The sequence below is a fragment of the Leguminivora glycinivorella genome, chromosome Z (assembly GCF_023078275.1).
Source record: "Leguminivora glycinivorella isolate SPB_JAAS2020 chromosome Z, LegGlyc_1.1, whole genome shotgun sequence".
NCBI classification, from domain to species: Eukaryota; Metazoa; Arthropoda; class Insecta; order Lepidoptera; family Tortricidae; genus Leguminivora; species Leguminivora glycinivorella.
In genome coordinates, this window is record NC_062998.1 from 22,646,153 (window position 1) to 22,664,806 (window position 18,654).

The following is an 18,654-nucleotide window of genomic DNA, read 5'->3' on the forward strand; positions in this document are numbered from 1 at the left end:
ATTTCGGCGCCGCCGCACACTTACCGCCCGCCACCCAATCGATGCAAACTTCGCAAATAAACTCTGCATCTAAATAGACCATAGCACACGTGCCAAAATGAAGGTCTTTCTGGCTTTAGCGCTCTGTCTGGCTATGACACAAGGGAGAGTTACGCGTAAGTTACACCATTTGCTTATTCAAAATGTAACCTTTATATATTATTATGCTTTGGTATATCTACATATGAATATATCAACTCGGCAACTTACGTTGATTATAAGCAACATAATTACGATTCAACATTCACCTAAAATACAAGTCCTTTGTCGTTTAGAAAGTTGTTGTTTTTGATTATGCAACTATTATCTATTTATTTTTCTGATGACATGAGAGTGGGAGTGGTTGTGAACACGGGTGTATGATTGAGGAAATGCAACGGGCCCAAGGTGTTTCCGCCGCTCCCCGCGGCCGCGGGCCGCTTCTCGTTACCGGTACCGGCTCACCATGAAATACTTATTCTGTTAAATAATCCTTACGATCCTTTCATTACCACTTTACTTAATGTAAATGATGCTTTTGCGGCTGTGCACTCTTCTTAATAAATTGTGTTTTTATGCAAAGCTGGTTAACTATAACGAACTATTATATTTTTGAAATCCTTAACCACATTTTTGCATGTAATTAAATGTAGATAGGCTAAAAGCTTAATTTTTAAGAAGGTACCTACATGAGGTGTTTTTTCGCACTAGTTTGCAAAGTACCTATTTAGTACATTTCAACTCAGCTCGAAACTTTAAAGGGCTATATGTACCCACTGAAAAACGTCGTACGATACACGTGCGAAGAAGAAATTCGTAACTCGTGTCGATTTAAAACACTCACTTCGATCGTGTTTTAATTTGACGCCACTCGTTTAGAATGTCCTTAGTATTTTATGCTCTGAGGTGTAGCTGAAGCCCCATTAAAATAACTTATCTAGAATAAGTATACAATACATGTCTATGTCCGATTTGTGTTATTATGTGTTACCCTACTGTCATGTATGGTAAAGTTTGACCGTTTGTCGACAGCCGACTACTTTCCGCAATGCAAGAAGAGTGACCCCGAAATAAACAAGTGCATCATGCAGGCCATCGAGGTGATGCGGCCGCGCCTGCGCGAGGGCATTCCTGAGGTGGGTCATGTCTCTAACTAAGGTAACCTAGTGTAGCCAGGTGCTGCGCGGGATGATTCTCATCCACAGAACTATGTATATCGAGATATAGTTTGATATAGTTCTGCATGTGTTCTCATCAGGGTGTATAAGGAAGTTTTGATTAGGAGCAGGTAGGTCATGCGGTAGTATTAAGTTTTGGGGAATTTATTCTATATATTTAAAATACGTAATACTTAGTACGTAAAAACATGTCTGCCTTGTTCGTCATGATACCTTATTATAAGCAAATACGTAGGAGTTTAATTTCTGGGTGTCATTTATCAATCATTGTTATTAGACACAAAGAGAATAAGCTTAAAGTTTCTGGGGGTAATTAAATCACAACTTTCCACGATAAATTTACGTAAATCATACAGAGTGGGGCCTGTAACAAAGGCGAATAATTGAACTGTAGGCTATTCTCCTTATACTGATCAACATTTGTTCAGTGACTTTTAAAAATTATGAAGTCTCTAAATTTTTAATTTTTCATACAAAATAAATATTAGTTTCAATGTACGCCATTATTGTTGTCATTGACGTTGTCTGTCACACTTTAGACTTAACAGAATTCGCAATACATTACCTCTTAGAAAAAACTTTCAAGGGTGATAAAAATCAAAATACAAGTTATTTTTAAAAGTCGCCGAACAAATGTTGATCAGTATAAGGAGAATAGCCTAGAGTTCAATTATTCGTCTTTGTTACAGGCCCCACCCTGTATATCGTACGTAATCATCATCGTACGTAAATCATCAATTGATAAATAAATTCATCCAGTGCCGTCGTAGCGTGGGTTCTTATTAATCGTGTGTCGGACAGGTGCACATCCCGGCGCTGGAGCCGTTCGCGGTGCCGACGCTGAAGCTGGACCGCACGCAGCCCAACCTGCGGCTCAAGGCCGTCGTCAAGAACATCCGCGCCGTCGGCGGATCCAACTTCGTCGTCGAGAAACTTAAGTAAGTAACAGTATGGCTTATAGCTAACTACTTAGTTTATACTATTTTTTTTTTTTCAAAAAGCCGAAATATGCTAAACCCCACACCTATTTTTCGGCTTTTTGAAACTTAAGGTTTAACTAAAATAACACAGTGTATAAATTTACCAATGTAGTACGAAACGCTCATTCGTTTGGGAACCTACTTCCAGATTGTATTTTAATTAAGTTCTGCTCAATATATTTACTTGTACCGAGCTTTATTGTAGAGCGTGCGACTTTCAATCCAGAGGTCGCAGGTTCGAATCCCGGCTCGTACCAATGAGTTTTTCGGAACTTATGTGCGAAATGTCATTTTGATATTTGCCAGTCGCTTTTCGGTGAAGGAAAACATCCTGAGTAAACCGGACTAATTCCAATAAGGCCTAGTTACCCTTTGGGTTGAAAGGTCAGATGGCAGTCACTTTCGTAAAACTAGTGCCTACGCCAAATCTTGGGTAATCTAATGTTGTCACAGCGGACCCCAGGCTTCCATGAGCCGCGGCAAATGCCAGGATAACGCAAGGAGGATGATGATACTTGTATTATACCGAGCCACTGTTCGCTTCTTGATCAGTACCTTTTAACCGCTAGGTATTTTTTCATCAAGTATGCTCGTGTCGCCGCCGGTAGTAAGAATACAAGTATTGTATTTGTTTTCTCTGTCTTAGGTGAAATGAGCTGAGAAATTGTTTGCCTTATACCTAATACCTATATATCGGACTAAAGCGGTTAGGTATAGGGGCATTCCGTCAAAAGTAAAACTTATAAGTTTGTGTGCATTTGCAGATTGAACCTGAACAACAAGTACGCGGCGGAGGTGCGGCTGTCGCTGCCGAAGCTGGCCGTGTCGGCCGACTACGACGTGCGCGGCTCCCGGCTGCTCGTGCTCGAGATCGACGGCAAGGGCAAGCTGCGCGGCAACTTCAGTGAGGCTCGCCTTCTTATTCCACACCCCCGCAACCCTTTAGCGACATTCAATACATATGCGTACACTACAATGTGCGCGAGTCTCGAAAGCGACGGCAAGGGCAAACTGCGCGGCAACTTCAGTGAACCCTTATCCCTTTGCCGATATTAAGCACATAGGTACCTAATATGCAGGTGCATAAACTCACGCCTGTGTTCCCAAAAAAGCAGAGCACATGTGACTGCCCAAGATTCAGTGCCACTATTAGTTGCATCTTTACGCGAAGCATATATCTTAAAATAAAGGTAGATCCCCAAATCCCCATACAAATTTTGGACACCCATTTCATCCCCTTATCCGATCCGATATCGGATGTCGGAAGGATTTCAATGGAAAAAATCCAAGATGGCGTCTGTAATGTTTTTTAGGGTTCCGTAGTCAACTAGGAACCCTTATAGTTTCGCCATGTCTGTCTGTCCGTCCGTCCGTCCGTCCGTCCGTCCGTCCGTCCGTCCGTCCGTCCGCGGATAATCTCAGTAACCGTAAGCACTAGAAAGCTGAAATTTGGTACCAATATGTATATCAATCACGCCAACAAAGTGCAAAAATAAAAAATGGAAAAAAATGTTTTATTAGGGTACCCACCCTATATGTAAAGTGGGGGCTGATATTTTTTTTCATTCCAACACCAACGTGTGATATATTGTTGGATAGGTATTTAAAAATGAATAAGGGTTTACTAAGATCGTTTTTTGATAATATTAATACTTTCGGAAATAATCGCTCCTAAAGGAAAAAAAAGTGCGTCCCCCCCCCCTCTAACTTTTGAACCATATGTTTAAAAAATATGAAAAAAATCACAAAAGTAGAATTTTATAAAGACTTTCTAGGAAAATTGTTTTGAACTTGATAGGTTCAGTAGTTTTTGAGAAAAATACGAAAAACTACGGAACCCTACACTGAGCGTGGCCCGACACGCTCTTGGCCGGTTTTTTTTTTTTTTTAATACTACGTCGGTGGCAAACAAGTATACGGCCCGCCTGATGTCCTAATGTATTGGGATATCGGTCCTACATCCGATATCGGATCGGATAATGTGAAAACGCACTTAGGGGATGAATTTTGAAAAATTATTTCTTAGAGCGCCCATAAACATTATAAGTAACCTACGTGCCAAATTTGAAAAATCTCTAGCATCAACGGTTTGGGCTGTGCGTTGATTTAAGTCAGTCAGTCAGGACTTTGCCTTTTATATATGTATATAATTACATATATAGGTTTGATAAAACAAAATTGTGGTATATCAGTGACAGGTTGGCAAGCATTTCGCCCACTACACAACTGAAGTCCAGTCTAAGTACATAATTCTCATCTTTCTTTGTATGATACGAGACCAAATTCTGCATTACTTGAAGTTCATCAGGCCCCGTAGACGAATGGCATTTCTCCGACGCCAAACGAAAGCGATACGCCGCTGGCTCTGTCGCGCTAATACGCAAGCGCGATAGAGATAGATATCTACTAGCGCTTCGTTTCGTGAGCGTTTCGTGAGCGATTGTGCCATTCGGCTAGCCACCCTGTTGTACGTAGGTTCGTTAAGATCTGCAGTACCTAAATATTTAGAGCAATGTTGGTCTCATTAAATAAAAAGGTGTCATACTACTTGGTGAATAAGAAAGACTCGATTGTCAAAAATCCGCTCTGCATTTCGTGAATTTACACCTACGTATTATTGTGGCCACATGCGCTTACTGCAACACTCGCAACATGTTACATTATACTGGCCGCAGGCTACGTATATTACGCCAAAAGTAATTCGTGAACTGTGACAACCGTGTTTCAGAAACATTACGGCCAAATGGTAAATTAATTATGCAGGAATCATGTTAGGAAACCAACACCAATTGCATCTCCTAATACGCGTACCTGTTTGTTACTCGACGTGTGTTGTAGCCATTGCTCAGTCGAGATCGGAATATGAAGTGTTCCGTAATGAGTGTCACAATTGTTAGACAAAGGGCTACTATAGTGAATCAGATTAATGAGTCATTCTATAAACATAAATAGATATTCCGCTCCATTAAAACACGACTTGGGTTAACAACTAAGAATTTAAATCAGCGTGCACGCGATAAAAATAATTAATAAGTCTTAAGTGAACAAAGAACTGATGCAACAAACAAATATTTTAGTTTTTGTTTTTACCTATTGATACACACTCATTACCTACAACTACATCACGATATCACGAAATAAAGAGATATGATGAAAATATAACTAGGAGAGTCTTTTTTCTTGTTCTTGAAATACCTATTAACAAGGTGATACTTATGTATATTTGTTTTTTTACAGCTGGCATATCTGTTATCGCTAAGGGTGCGGCCAAAGTAGTGGAGAAGGAAGGCGTCCGGTACCTGCAGGCGGACAAGATCGTCACTCGGGTGAAGGTCGGACATGGGCAGGTGGCCTTCGATGACACGGAGCGACCTCTGGCAGGTAATAGCTCCAACCATCATCCACGAGCCGGGGTTGGCAAATTTTTGGCAAAATGAGCCCACAGCCATGTAAACCATCTATTGAAAGTGTGTTCCATTTTTGGTTTATTGAAAAAGAATGCGGGTCGCCAGATGCGGTTTGCCAACCCCTCTGGGCCGCTTGGCCTAATTTAAGTAGGCACGGGAGGAGCAGTGCAAGGAGGTACGCTTGCAGTGCTAATAGCAGCCTCAACAACGTCAACAACGATACGATACTACGGAAACTGCATCCAAAATCAGAAATATAATGTAATAATTATAAAAGTAGGTAAGTGATAGACCATTTGTAAATAAATCAGCAGTGACATAACAGAGTGGTATTTACGGTGTCAGTATGTATCTAATCCATACCGCGCACTTGACCAAGTGGTATTCGGTTTATTATTATTTCGATTCTCAATCAAGATCGTACAGTAAAGCAATCGGCACATTATTCGGTAACCCTGTTGAGGAAACAAGCGTAACGCTTATTTCACATTAAATGACTAACGCGAAATCTTGTTGCAATGGAAACTACTATATAATAAATTCGTATTGTGAGTTAATTCTGTTAATTGTATTATACGATAATATATGCTTTCCCATGAATGAAATAATCAATTAAATGAAACAATGTGGATTTATCAAGATGCTGTGCATTATTCTTTTTTTTTTGTATTTTATATACCTAAAGTAAAGTCGTAATTATTTTTATGAAACCTGTAAGTAATAGAGTGCTAAAATATATATATAATAATATATTTGGCTAGGTGCTAGGTGTCATAGGATATTTTCTGGAAGAAACACTTTAAGTACCAAATATGTACTATTTGTTTTTGTAGCGGCGTCAGCGGCGAACTTCTTCAACGCGAGCCCCGGCGTGGTGCTCGACATCCTGAGCCCGCTGGTGGACGAGACGGCGGCCGCCGTGCTGAAGGCCTTCCTCAACAAGGTGCTCGCCAAGATCCCGCTGCACGAGTTCCTGCTGGAGGACGACCCCGCGCCGGCGCCGGCGCCGCAGCCCGCCGCTTAGCTACCTTCCTCATTCCTCATTCACAATCTTCAAATGATCCAATCATAAACATTCAGACGCTGAGGTTGACTATTCGGAAGGGCAAACCAGTATATTGACCACCCTTCCTTTTCTAATCGTATTAATTAGAGTAGAATGGGTAAATTCATTATGCTTGCAGATCCGGATGTAAATACTAAATAGCAACGTAGTATTTGAATTCAGATCCTTCCCTCCATTGGTCGACAAAGTTTTTAGAGGAGAGGCGTTCATTTTAAGATTGGGTTAATACCAACAATTACAAATTATTGCATAAGTTATTTCTATTATTTTACTTTAATTGTGAAATTTTCTTTGTCCTCTTTAGGACACCAAAGATTTCTTGTGTACCTGCTATTGTAGGATAAGATTATAAAATTACACAAAAAAATTACACATTGTCTTTTTCATTATTTTTATTATACCTACTATATATACCTATATTGTTATGATAGTTCCAGCGGTCCTTGGTTGATTACCCAATACAATAATGGCTATCAGCTACTTTAAGAAATAAATATACTAAATATTTAAATAATTGTGATCTTGACTGTGAATTGAGGTCAATGTTACGCCTTGCATAGTTTTTATTACAATTTACAATTCATGATTACATTGCAATGTGATTATAACACAACAGTTAAAATGGTACAGATGAACGTAACTCTCAATTTTAAAACGATTAAGTTTGGTATGATTGATAATGGTAAGGCCTATCCCCGAGTATGCAGCAGATGCACCTGGTGGTCCTGAGCAGGAATGTATGACACTTACTCGTAGGTATCATCATCAACTCTGGGATAAGAAAGGAAAATTAGGCAGGGAAGAAGCGACATAAAACTCTTTGGTAGCTTAGAAACGCGTTTTTACTTTTATAAGTGTAGACGACTACAAAAGGCCGATCCACACGGAATGCAAGTTGCTAGTTGCAACCCAACGACAACTTGTGTGGGGACTGCAGTTGGCAAGTAGACGGGCGTTTTAGATTACACTGGATTTCCGAGATTTGAGGGTAGTCAGGGTAGTACAGACGTTATCGGCCCTATTTAATTGTGCCGCCGATCTTCAGAGCCAGATCCGTGCTTGAAAATTCAATTTTTGATTTCCTAAGATAAGAGGGTCGAATGGATTTATCCGAGCAACTACTACAAACAAACGTCCGACTCATAGAAAATTCGTTATGAATCTGACTAAAAATTGACTTTTTCTACGATTTTATGCCACTTCTGCTGGCCTCAGACTACAAATATTCTTATTGACAATAGGGTAATTTTACTAAATGATCATCGAGTTCCGATTATGCATGTAATTTATTTATCGACTGATTTCAATCAAGTTGCCTTAGACCTTAATGGCGAGGTTGAATCCTTTCCACATATGGCACATCGCACTGTACCTAAACTAGTTTTCTTCTTTTATAAATACTGAATCCTTCAATACATGTCTTAGATCTGGTTTGAAACCACATAGGACACTACGTATTGAATGAAAGATGGGGTTAATATTGTTGAAGTTTATTTTATTCGCCGTGTGTGTTGCATGTGTTAGCGGGAGGCGCGTGCCGACTGGGCGAAACGACACCGCTGAAGCTGATGATCATCAGAAGAACCCGTTATGTAAGTTAAAATACCTACAGTATACACAATATAGAGTCTGGGTGGCTAGCCGAATGGCACAATCGCTCACGAAACGCTCACGAAACGAAGCGCTAGTAGATAGCTATCTCTATCGCGCTTGCGTATTGGCGCGACAGAGCCAGCGGCGTATCGCTTTCGTTTGGCGTCGGAGAAATGCCATTCGGCTACGGGGCCAGGGTGGCTAGCCGAATGGCACAATCGCTCACGAAACGCTCACGAAACGAAGCGCTAGTAGATATCTATCTCTATCGCGCTTGCGTATTGGCGCGACAGGCCCCGTAGCCGAATGGCATTTCTCCGACGCCAAACGAAAGCGATACGCCGCTGGCTCTGTCGCGCCAATACGCAAGCGCGATAGAGATAGATATCTACTAGCGCTTCGTTTCGTGAGCGTTTCGTGAGCGATTGTGCAATTCGGCTAGCCACCCAGAGCCAGCGGCGTATCGCTTTCGTTTGGCGTCGGAGAAATGCCATTCGGCTACGGGGCCTGTTCGGAAAGTCGAGAATCGTGAAATGTAAGGGGTCCAATTGGTACATTCCACGACTCTTGACTTTCCGAACAGACTCTTTACGTACCAATCTACAAGATACAATTTTATTTATTTAGAAGAAAATAATTACCTTAGTAGTTATATATACAGGGTGGCCCATTCAAATCGGTCAGTATGGGAAAGTCTGAAACTATAAGACATACGAAGATTTGTTCTTAGGAACCATGTCACCGATTTTGATAAAAAGAAAAACTGCATTCATACAATTAAAAAAAAAAGTGTACCCAGCTGGGGAATCGAACCCGGTTGTTTTGAAAAAATAAACTTACACTATTTCTATTCAGATATCGTTTGTGTAGGTCTTAAGCAGTAAATATCTCTAAGAAACATAATGTCTAAAATGAATAAAATGCATTTTTTTCACATACTTTAATTTATCATAGTAGGTGTTCAAAGTGACCACCGTCTTTTTCAATACAATATTCAACACGTCTAGGTAACGATCTTACTATTGCATTTTGTATCTTCATGTGGTGAATCTGCGTTAAAGTTGACTCTATGGCTACTTTTAGGTCTTCAACGGTGTTATAGCTATTTTTGTACACTGTTGTAAAGATGAAGTGAACTTGCTGAATATTGTAACGGTGGTCACTTTGAACACCTACTATGATAAATAAAAATAAATAAATATTGGGGGACACCTTACACAGATCAACTTAGCCCCCAAACTAAGCAAAGCTTGTACTATGGTTGCTAAGCGACGATATACATACTTAAATAGATAAATACATACTTATATACATAGAAAATATCCATGACTCAGGAACAAATATCTGTGCTCATCACACAAATAAATGCCCTTACCGGGATTCGAACCTGGGACCGCGGCTCAGCAGGCAGGGTCACTACCGACTGAGCCAGACCGGTCGTCAAATTAAAGTATGTGAAAAAATGCATTTTATTCATTTTAGACATTATGTTTCTTAGAGATATTTACTGCTTAAGACCTACACAAACGATATCTGAATAGAAATAGTGTAAGTTTATTTTTTCAAAACAACCGGGTTCGATTCCCCAGCTGGGTACACTTTTTTTTTTAATTGTATGAATACAGTTTTTCTTTTTATCAAAATCGGTGACATGGTTCCTAAGAACAAATCTTCGTATGTCTTATAGTTTCAGACTTTCCCATACTGACCGATTTGAATGGGCCACCCTGTATAAATAATGCCTCATGATTTAATTTGTAGGTAATTTTAAAGTCAAGGGTTTTTTACATTTTTGGTTTAATCTGTGCGATATCACATTCGTGTAGGTAACTTTTTCACCGACGCGATCTGAGGGCGCAGTGACGCCTATGATACATACAGAGAGTGAACGATTGGCAAAAATATATGTTAAGTGCCTAGGCCATGAGAAATGTAATAAATGTACCATAATACAAAGTATCTCCAATTTGGGTAGCGGAGTGCCACTACAGCGACCCGGCGGTGAGCGCTTGCATCGAGCGCGTGGCGACGGCGGCGCGCGGCGTGCTGGCGCGCGGCGCGCCGGCGCTGGGCGTGCAGCCGCTCGAGCCGCTGCGCGTGCCCAGCCTGCGCCTGCGCCAGCACCACGTGCCCTCGCGCAACTTCAAGTACGACGCCTGGCTCACCGACGTCACGCTGCACGGACTCACCAATTACTCCTTCAACCGATTGGAGTAAGTGCAAGGAAAGAATATTACTTACCTAACAATATCGATTACCTTAGGCTCAAAGGACACGTCAAGCTATATTGTCCCTTGCGCCCTTTCAATCCATGGTATCGTTTTTTCCATTACAATTGGAAAGAAATGGTACTTAAAATGTGATTTTGTAACTCTGATAAATAGTTAATTTATCACTCTGAATGTATATACCTCATTACTTAGTACAAGATATTAGATACGGATTATCCAATCTGGCACCATGTCAAAAGCGGACCCCAGGCTGCATTATCCAGGCAATGCCGGGATAAAGCTAGGAACATACTACGCGGACGTCCGTCGTAAATCGACCGCGACCGCGACCGATCAGTGTGCACGGAACAAAACATCCAGCGAACCAGATTTCGATCGGACGTCCATGCGCTCAAGGCCACGTCCACGTCCGTCGACCGATAGTTTGCACGGTTATGTGTATTTCCATTGTCCAGATTCCCGTCCGCGGTCGATTTACGACGGACGTCCGCGTAGTATGTTCCTAGCTTAACGCAAGAAGGATGATGATGACCTTGTTAGAGCATTATTAGAGTAAAAATCAGCATATAATTATATAATATTGTTGCTAATTGATTGTATCACGGCATGTCATAATATTTCGTCGGATGATATTCAATTGGTTTGAATTGCGAATCCAACTAGCCGTTGCGAAATTTGATACATTAATGCTTTGCTGTAATTTAGCATCAGATTTTATTATTTCATAAGTCGAGTAGAATTCGTAGTAGTGATTTAGCAAACACAGAATCCGGCATGTCGTCATCGTTTACAATATCGCCAAAATATGAAGTAAGAGGTCGATGTTGACACCGGACCCGCCGTCTGACAGTAGGTACAGCTAGCGATGTGCCATTATCGATTTTTTAGGGTTCCGTAGCCAAAATGGCAAAAACGGAACCCTTATAGTTTCGTCATGTCCGTCTGTCCGTCTGTCCGTCTGTCCGTCTGTCCGTCTGTCACAGCCGATTTACTCGGAAACTATAAGTACTACAGTGATGAAATTTGATGGGAATATGTGTTGTATGAACCGCTACAAAATTATGACACTAAATAGTAAAAAAAAAAGAATTGGGGTGGGGCCCCCATACATGTAACTGAGGGATGAAAATTTTTTTTTCGATGTACATACCCGTGTGGGGTATCAATGGAAAGGTCTTTTAAAATGATATAAAGTTTTCTAAAAAACATTTTTCTTAAAGTGAACGGTTTTATATCAGCTCTCAAAGTCGTAAAAAGACCTCTATTTTTATAACTACGGGGTATAAAATTCTAAAAAAAATAGAGGTGATGCATGCTAATTAACTCTTTCAACGATTTTTGGTTTGATCAAAGTATCTCTTATAGTTTTTGAGATAGGTTGATTTAACTGTAATTTTGGTTAAGTTATTGTGCTTACACTGAAAACGATGGCTGAACCTTATAAGATAGATCAAAAAATATACTACAGTATTGTACACCTTTTAGTAAATTACGGAAAACTACGGAACCCTACACTGAGCGTGGCCCGACACGCTCTTGGCCGGTTTTTTCCGATAACAGAGAAATTTATCGGAAACATCTTTGGACATTTCCGAAAGCATTCTTCTTCATCTGAAGTCTGAATGCTAAACTTTGATTCTTCTTTAAAGAGAAAAGACAAACATAATGGAAGTGATAACAAATACTTTGCATTTTTATATTATAAAGTTAACAAAAGAAAATATGTACATATTATTCCATAAAAAAATTGGTCACGAAGTTCATCATTATTTTATGAAAGTATGTTTAAGGACGTTCTTTCCTTCAGAAAAAAGTTTCTGAGAAATTATTTCCAAGCGTTCTCATCGGGACGTCACTAACTGTGCAGCCATGTGTCTCTTCCGCAGTGTTTACCCGGAACAGCTGAAGGTCACCACCAACATCAGCTTGCCGCTTCTGTCCATGTTCAGCGAGTATGTGATACTTGGGGAATTCCAAATGCTACCCGTTGAATCTACTGGGAAGATGTCTGTCAATTTCAGTGAGTATTGCTTAACAGATGAATCAAAATTTATAAACTCTACTTGATACATGAGATCTGTGAAGGCTGCGAATATCTTTATACATAGGTACCTTTGCCAGCGATATGCTAAGCGATATGACGCATTTCAGGTCAGGTTCCTTCAATCGTGAAATGTGATGACTTTAGTAGCTAGTTTAATACAAAATTTGTCAATGGTCAGAATTTCAACTTCTGTGTAGTGAACCCTTATAAATAAAAAAACTGCTTAAGTATCTACTCGTATTCTCTCTGTCTCTCTATGTGTTACCTCGTCAGAAATATGAATCCGCTGACGAGATTCGAATGAATACATGATTGAGTTCCGGAAAAGGACACATACATTTTTAAGGACATTACAAAAAATTAAATGATAAGCCAAATGAATAAGTTGACATTGAAGATTAAATAATGATTGGTCCTGTTGATCAGCTGAATGCACGGCGTCGATCGAGGCGGCGGGCGCGCGCGCGCACAAGCGGCTGGTGGTGCGCGACGCCGCCGTGCGCCTGCGCTGCGCCGGCCCGCTGCGCGCCGACCTCATGGAGGCGCACTCCACCACCGGCGAGATGGGTACACTCTCGCTTCATCACTCTACAAGTCTACAAGCACTCTTTCTAGCATCACTCGTCCACAATCTCTATCTTTGAGGAACTCATAATGAAAATTGTAAACGGGACTAAATATAATCGCGTATACTTTTGTATTTGTCTCTAGGTGTTTTTCAAAAAAAAAAATCCTGAATATCTAATTTCACCAGGTCTGGACGTGTTTGGGCTCATTCTTCTCAGAATCACGAGCGGATCCGATCTGATTTTTTGTTTTTGAAAAACACCCCTCTGATGTCTCGAGTCCCGAGGAGGATGTTACCTACCCACGATCGTGGTCTCCCCGAGTAGTAGATATCGTCGTCTTACGTTGGATTTCAGTTTAAAACTTAATTCCTGTGTACAATTTTCAAGCAGCTGTTCATTGTTACTAAAAGTATCTTTACATACACACCCCACCCACAAGGAAGTAATGCACAATGTTGCGCAACATCAATAGCCCCGGCAAATAATACCTACCTAACTACCATGAAACAAGAAAATATCGATTATACTTACCTAGGTAAGAGTACAATCAAAATTAATTTGATGCGCTCTGCGACTCTCATTACGCAACTTCAACCTGCAAATCAAAACTGTCTAATACCAAGTATTTAGAGAAAATTCACGTTGATTGAAACGTATTAAGCGATACAAGGCCTTGCGGTCATATTTTAGATTCAAGCCAGTTAAGTATTCAGTTGTGTGCTTAGTCTTAGTTTTTAACCCCCGACGCAAAAACGAAGGGGTGTTATAAGTTTGACGTGTCTGTCTGTCCGTCTGTCTGTCTGTCTGTCTGTCTGTCTGTCTGTCTGTCTGTCTGTCTGTCTGTCTGTCTGTCTGTCTGTCTGTCTGTCTGTCTGTCTGTCTGTCTGTCTGTTTGTCTGTGTGTGTGTCTGTCTGTGGCACCGTAGCTCCCGAACGGGTGAACCGATTTCGATTTAGTTTTTTTTGTTTGAAAGCTGAGTTAGTCGGGAGTGTTCTTAGCCCTGTTTCATGAAAATCGGTCCACTATGTCGCGGTCGGGGGTTTTTTCAAAATTTTAATTTTGTGGTTAGGTTATTTAACCCCCGACGCAAAAAAGAAGGGGTGTTATAAGTTTGACGTGTCTGTCTGTCTGTCTGTCTGTCCGTCTGTCTGTCTGTCCGTCTGTCTGTCTGTCTGTCTGTTTGTCTGTCTGTATGTGTGTCTGTCTGTGGCACCGTAGCTCCCGAACGGATGAACCGATTTTGATTTAGTTTTTTTTGTCTGAAAGCTGAGTTAGTCAGGAGTGTTCTTAGCCATGTTTCATGAAAATCGGTCCACTATGTCACGGTCGGGGGTTTTTTCAAAATTTTAATTTTGTTAACCATAAAACTCTTATGAAAGACTCAAACATATTTAAATTATTTTAAAATAACGCTCGACATATTTCAAGGATGGCATCGATTGCAGACGTTTCTGCTAATCAGAAGTTCAAAACTCCTCGAATGCCAGACTGATTTTTGAGTCCTTGGAATTTTGATTTTATTGTAATTAATCAAATTTTAAAATTTGATTGACGTAATCGGCCGGGAGTCACTCCAAAGGTTAAACAAGTTTAAATATGTTTGTCAGAGATGATAACGGAGCACATAGCGCGCATGCACGCGGCGGAGGTGGCGGGCGAGGTGCAGCCCGCGCTCGAGACGGCGCTGGCCATGGTGCTGGAGGACGTGGCCAACAAGTTCCTCAAGCACGTGCCGGCTGACTCCGTCTTCCCCAACTAGCCTGCCCGTGCCCGTGCCCGCTGCCACTGTTCGCCGACCGCACTGCCTCCTTGTTCAGTCACACCGTGCTCAAGTCTAACAAAGCCAGTTCCGTCACTAGAAGAAAGCGAATTTGTACCTGCTATATATAGGTACCTAGCATGATTTATTTACTACTGTTCTGCCCCGTTGACACTGAGTTACACTTTTATTTATTTGTTACTGTTGTTATAATGGCTCTGATGTCGTTGGAGTAGAATAGTGTACCAAAAGCTGGGATCATGTGCATCAAGTTTACATGACTGTAATAATGTAATTAACGCTAAATAAAGTCAAAGTTACTGTTTTGTTGTGGAATACATACCTAAGACGAATACATGCAAATAATAAAAAATGAGGGCCTATTTAGAGCTATGAAAGTTATTATCAGTTCTCGTTTTAGTGAGCGAAAACGTATAAGTGTGCACTCTCGTGTAGATACAGATTTTGTGAAATAATGTTTAAGATTATTTATTGCTTGTAGAATGTAGGTCCCTATTTATTTTGTACATAAGTTAACGACTTTTTTGTAATCTTGAAGTATAAATTTAGGATTTCAATAAAATTCACTGCGATAATTACAGGACAGGAACATCATTATTTCATTTGTACCTATTAATTTCAAACAATTTGAAAACTTAAGACAGAAAGGTATTATATCTCTCTTATACCTAATTTTGCAGCGCTTTGTACGTGAGTGTCATTCCGCAACTTTCATTAAATATTGGTAAATAAATATGTAAACTAACTTAAATAAATAACCATAAGTAGGTATCCGAAAACCTATTTATAATTACAGAACTACGACTTGACATTACTTTTGGTTGTAAGCCACGTTAATTATAGGTAGGTACTGAGATTTATATACTAATCTAACGTACACTAAAGAAAATGTGACCAGTCATTAGTGGTCAGTAAAATGATAAAATTATAAAATTTCAGTCATAAATAAACAACCGTAATCGGTTAATACGAGTTTTTCAACAATCAGCTATGAAATTTTGTCAAGATAATCGGTCATAACCTAAGTAATAATTCGGTTACGGTTAAGTTATAGCCGGTTTGCATTCCCTAGTCCTTACCACGGGACAACCCGGCCACGAAAATGGATGGAATATATGTATGATGGACTAAAAAATATTGTGATACGTAGACACCTAAATAAGTTGTTAGATTTAAAATTTATGAAGCAATGAACAAGGTTGCATTACCAAGATATTGCAATTTAAAATATTCACTAAAATAGCTGCCATTGTATGCAGTTGGGCAACTAGCAGGATCAACCTGCAGGGTTAAGACGCATCATGCAAGAGCGAATGAAAATGAGATGTTTTTAGCGCGGCCAATGCGACGCAACGTAACGGGGGTGATGTAACCGGTGCCGACGCCGGTGCCGGGTCGGCCGCACGCGGCACACTTCTGCAACGCGGGGTAAACAAATAGAGCGAGCGTTGCGCTTGCGCGGGCGCCTGCCCGCTGACGCCACAGCCTACCGAGGGCCACAGGTACAGCGCTCCCTTTTTTTATACTACGTCAGCGCCACACAAGCATACGGTCCGCCTGATGGAAAGCGGTCACCGTAACCTATGGACGCCTGCAACTCAAGGAGTGTCTAATGAGCGTTGCCAAACCATTAGAAACTTGTACGCTCCCTTTTGCTGATTGCCCCTTGAACGGCCAAATACGATACTTACTACATCATTAACCTTACTCATTTGACTATCTGTTACAGTTTTCTCAAATTAGGTAGGTACTACTCTAAATTGGGACTCATCGCCCATAGCCTCTACCATGAGTTTTTGACGCTATAAATTACGTTACTCTATGGCGTCAACGTCACGGAAATGTATGACGACCGGTCTGGCCTAGCTATAGAAACAAATATAAAAAAACTCCGGAACAAATATCTGTGCTTATCACACAAATAAATGCCCTTACCGGGATTCAAACCCAGGACCGCGGCATAGCAGGCAGGGTCACTACCGACTAGGCCAGACCGGTCGTCAAATGTCAATGTATAAAGTTTATAAATCGAGGGTTTACTGGTGAAACCCGATAAGTCGAGATAATTTGTCCTTGAAATAACAACATTGTGGAAATTGCACATAGTTTGAATTTCAAAAACCAGTTTGCTCAACTTATCGGGTTTCACCAGTAAACCCTCGAAATATAGCCGAGTTTATAAATATCTCTACATCTCTTTACCTTAACTCGTAGCGTAGCAATAAGGTGAAAAAATGTACACATATTTATGAACTCGACTGTACTCGTGCAAACACCTCTATTTGCCTAGTTCCATCTACAGTCAGCATCAGTAGTAGATTATGAAACCACTCACCGAATGTATCAGACAGCCTGATAGAGATAAATATGTACAGTTCGCGGTCAAATGTGTCAAAGTTAAATTTTTCGTGTTATGTGTAGACCCACGTCCCTTTTTGTTCGGGTTACAGAATGGTAGACAATTGTAGAACTTTGTTTTATCCGCTACTTTTGATGCTGACTGTACTTAATACGCACAGAAAGCCAGATTCTAGGCTAGGCTAACGTGTCGCTTCTTTTTGCGGTCCTAGCCAAAGTGGCGACCGTTCACGCTACCTAGCGAACGAAAACGTTATCTACGACACGTTTTTGAATAAAATCCACTCTAGATTTACACTCTCCTTTGTCATACTTTCATATGAAAGAAATGGCTTTGGAGCCTACTGTTATACTCGTACTTGACATGACCCTCCCCGCCTTCTTCTGTTGCTGTTACACAGCAACTATATGGATGAACCCTTAAAAACGTACACAATTGTTTATCATTGATAATAGACAATTACATTTTTAATTCCATTGTTTCTCGATTTTAGGAAATAGGTTATGCTTAATAAGCAATTACTTAATCGTTTTATTTTTGTGTTAGACACGTATTGTAGCGACAAATTAGTGGATGGATAAGACATTTGGTAGTATAATAAAACATATTCTTGAAAATGCGCTAAAATGTTAAATATATAGGTTACTTAGTAAAAATAATTATACTTAATTTAAGGTAGGTACTCGCTTTTATTACAGTTATTAATAAAACGTGATGAGTTTATCATTTCATAAGATCTAATGATAGTGCTTCATAACTATTACTAAATTACAACTAATTTTAAGATAAATATCATGATTTATCATCACGTTTCCTTTATTATTTATTAGCTTGAGCGTACAAGTACTTCCATTTAACATAGTGTCTTTATTAAAATGTGGAAATTAATATGGCTCTTTAGTGGAGTCACTTCAGCATTTGCGGCAATAGACAAAGGCTTCGTGAACTGTAATGTACAATTTAATTATTTAACTTCAAACTAAAATGGATATCGTATCTTAAAAAAAAGTGACCGAGTTCTTTGGTGGCAGAGTCGACCTGTCACCAATTTTACTTAAAAACAAATCAAATATTATTTCATAAAATAATTCGATTTCTTCCCTAGTTATTTTCCTACAACATGGGGTGAAGATTCCCCGTCGAATTGATTGATTGCACGCGTGTGTTTCAGTCGGTGGATTCGTGTGTCCTCGTGAGGAGGAAGCCCTCGGTCGCTGTCTGAGAGATGCTCTCAACGCCTACATCCCAAAATTAGCTACAGGTAAAGAACTCCCAAGCCGAAGTGATTTATTTAAATGACTAAATTTCGGTTACAACAAACCGTCTTCTGCCATCGTTAAAGCGCTCGCTCGCTAAATTTATATAAGGTGCTAACAAATTAGTCACGGATATTTTTTACGGCTGATAGTACTCCGCTCCTGGAGTATA

At 40.2% G+C, this 18,654-nt stretch overlaps 1 protein-coding gene across 1 annotated transcript in view; it reads left to right on the top strand.

The window, feature by feature from the left end:
- The window catches only part of LOC125241860, a 22,454-nt gene continuing 3,800 nt past the window's right edge, over positions 1–18,654 (top strand). The window contains exons 1-12 of the mRNA XM_048150542.1: positions 1–155; positions 1,051–1,154; positions 1,998–2,134; positions 2,941–3,080; positions 5,414–5,557; positions 6,417–6,606; positions 10,234–10,455; positions 12,360–12,493; positions 12,944–13,084; positions 14,695–14,816; positions 18,087–18,174; positions 18,398–18,487. Of these exons, the coding sequence (XP_048006499.1) occupies positions 98–155; positions 1,051–1,154; positions 1,998–2,134; positions 2,941–3,080; positions 5,414–5,557; positions 6,417–6,606; positions 10,234–10,455; positions 12,360–12,493; positions 12,944–13,084; positions 14,695–14,816; positions 18,087–18,174; positions 18,398–18,487 (1,570 nt within the window). The 5' untranslated portion in view covers positions 1–97. The remainder of the gene's footprint in view (positions 156–1,050; positions 1,155–1,997; positions 2,135–2,940; positions 3,081–5,413; positions 5,558–6,416; positions 6,607–10,233; positions 10,456–12,359; positions 12,494–12,943; positions 13,085–14,694; positions 14,817–18,086; positions 18,175–18,397; positions 18,488–18,654) is intronic.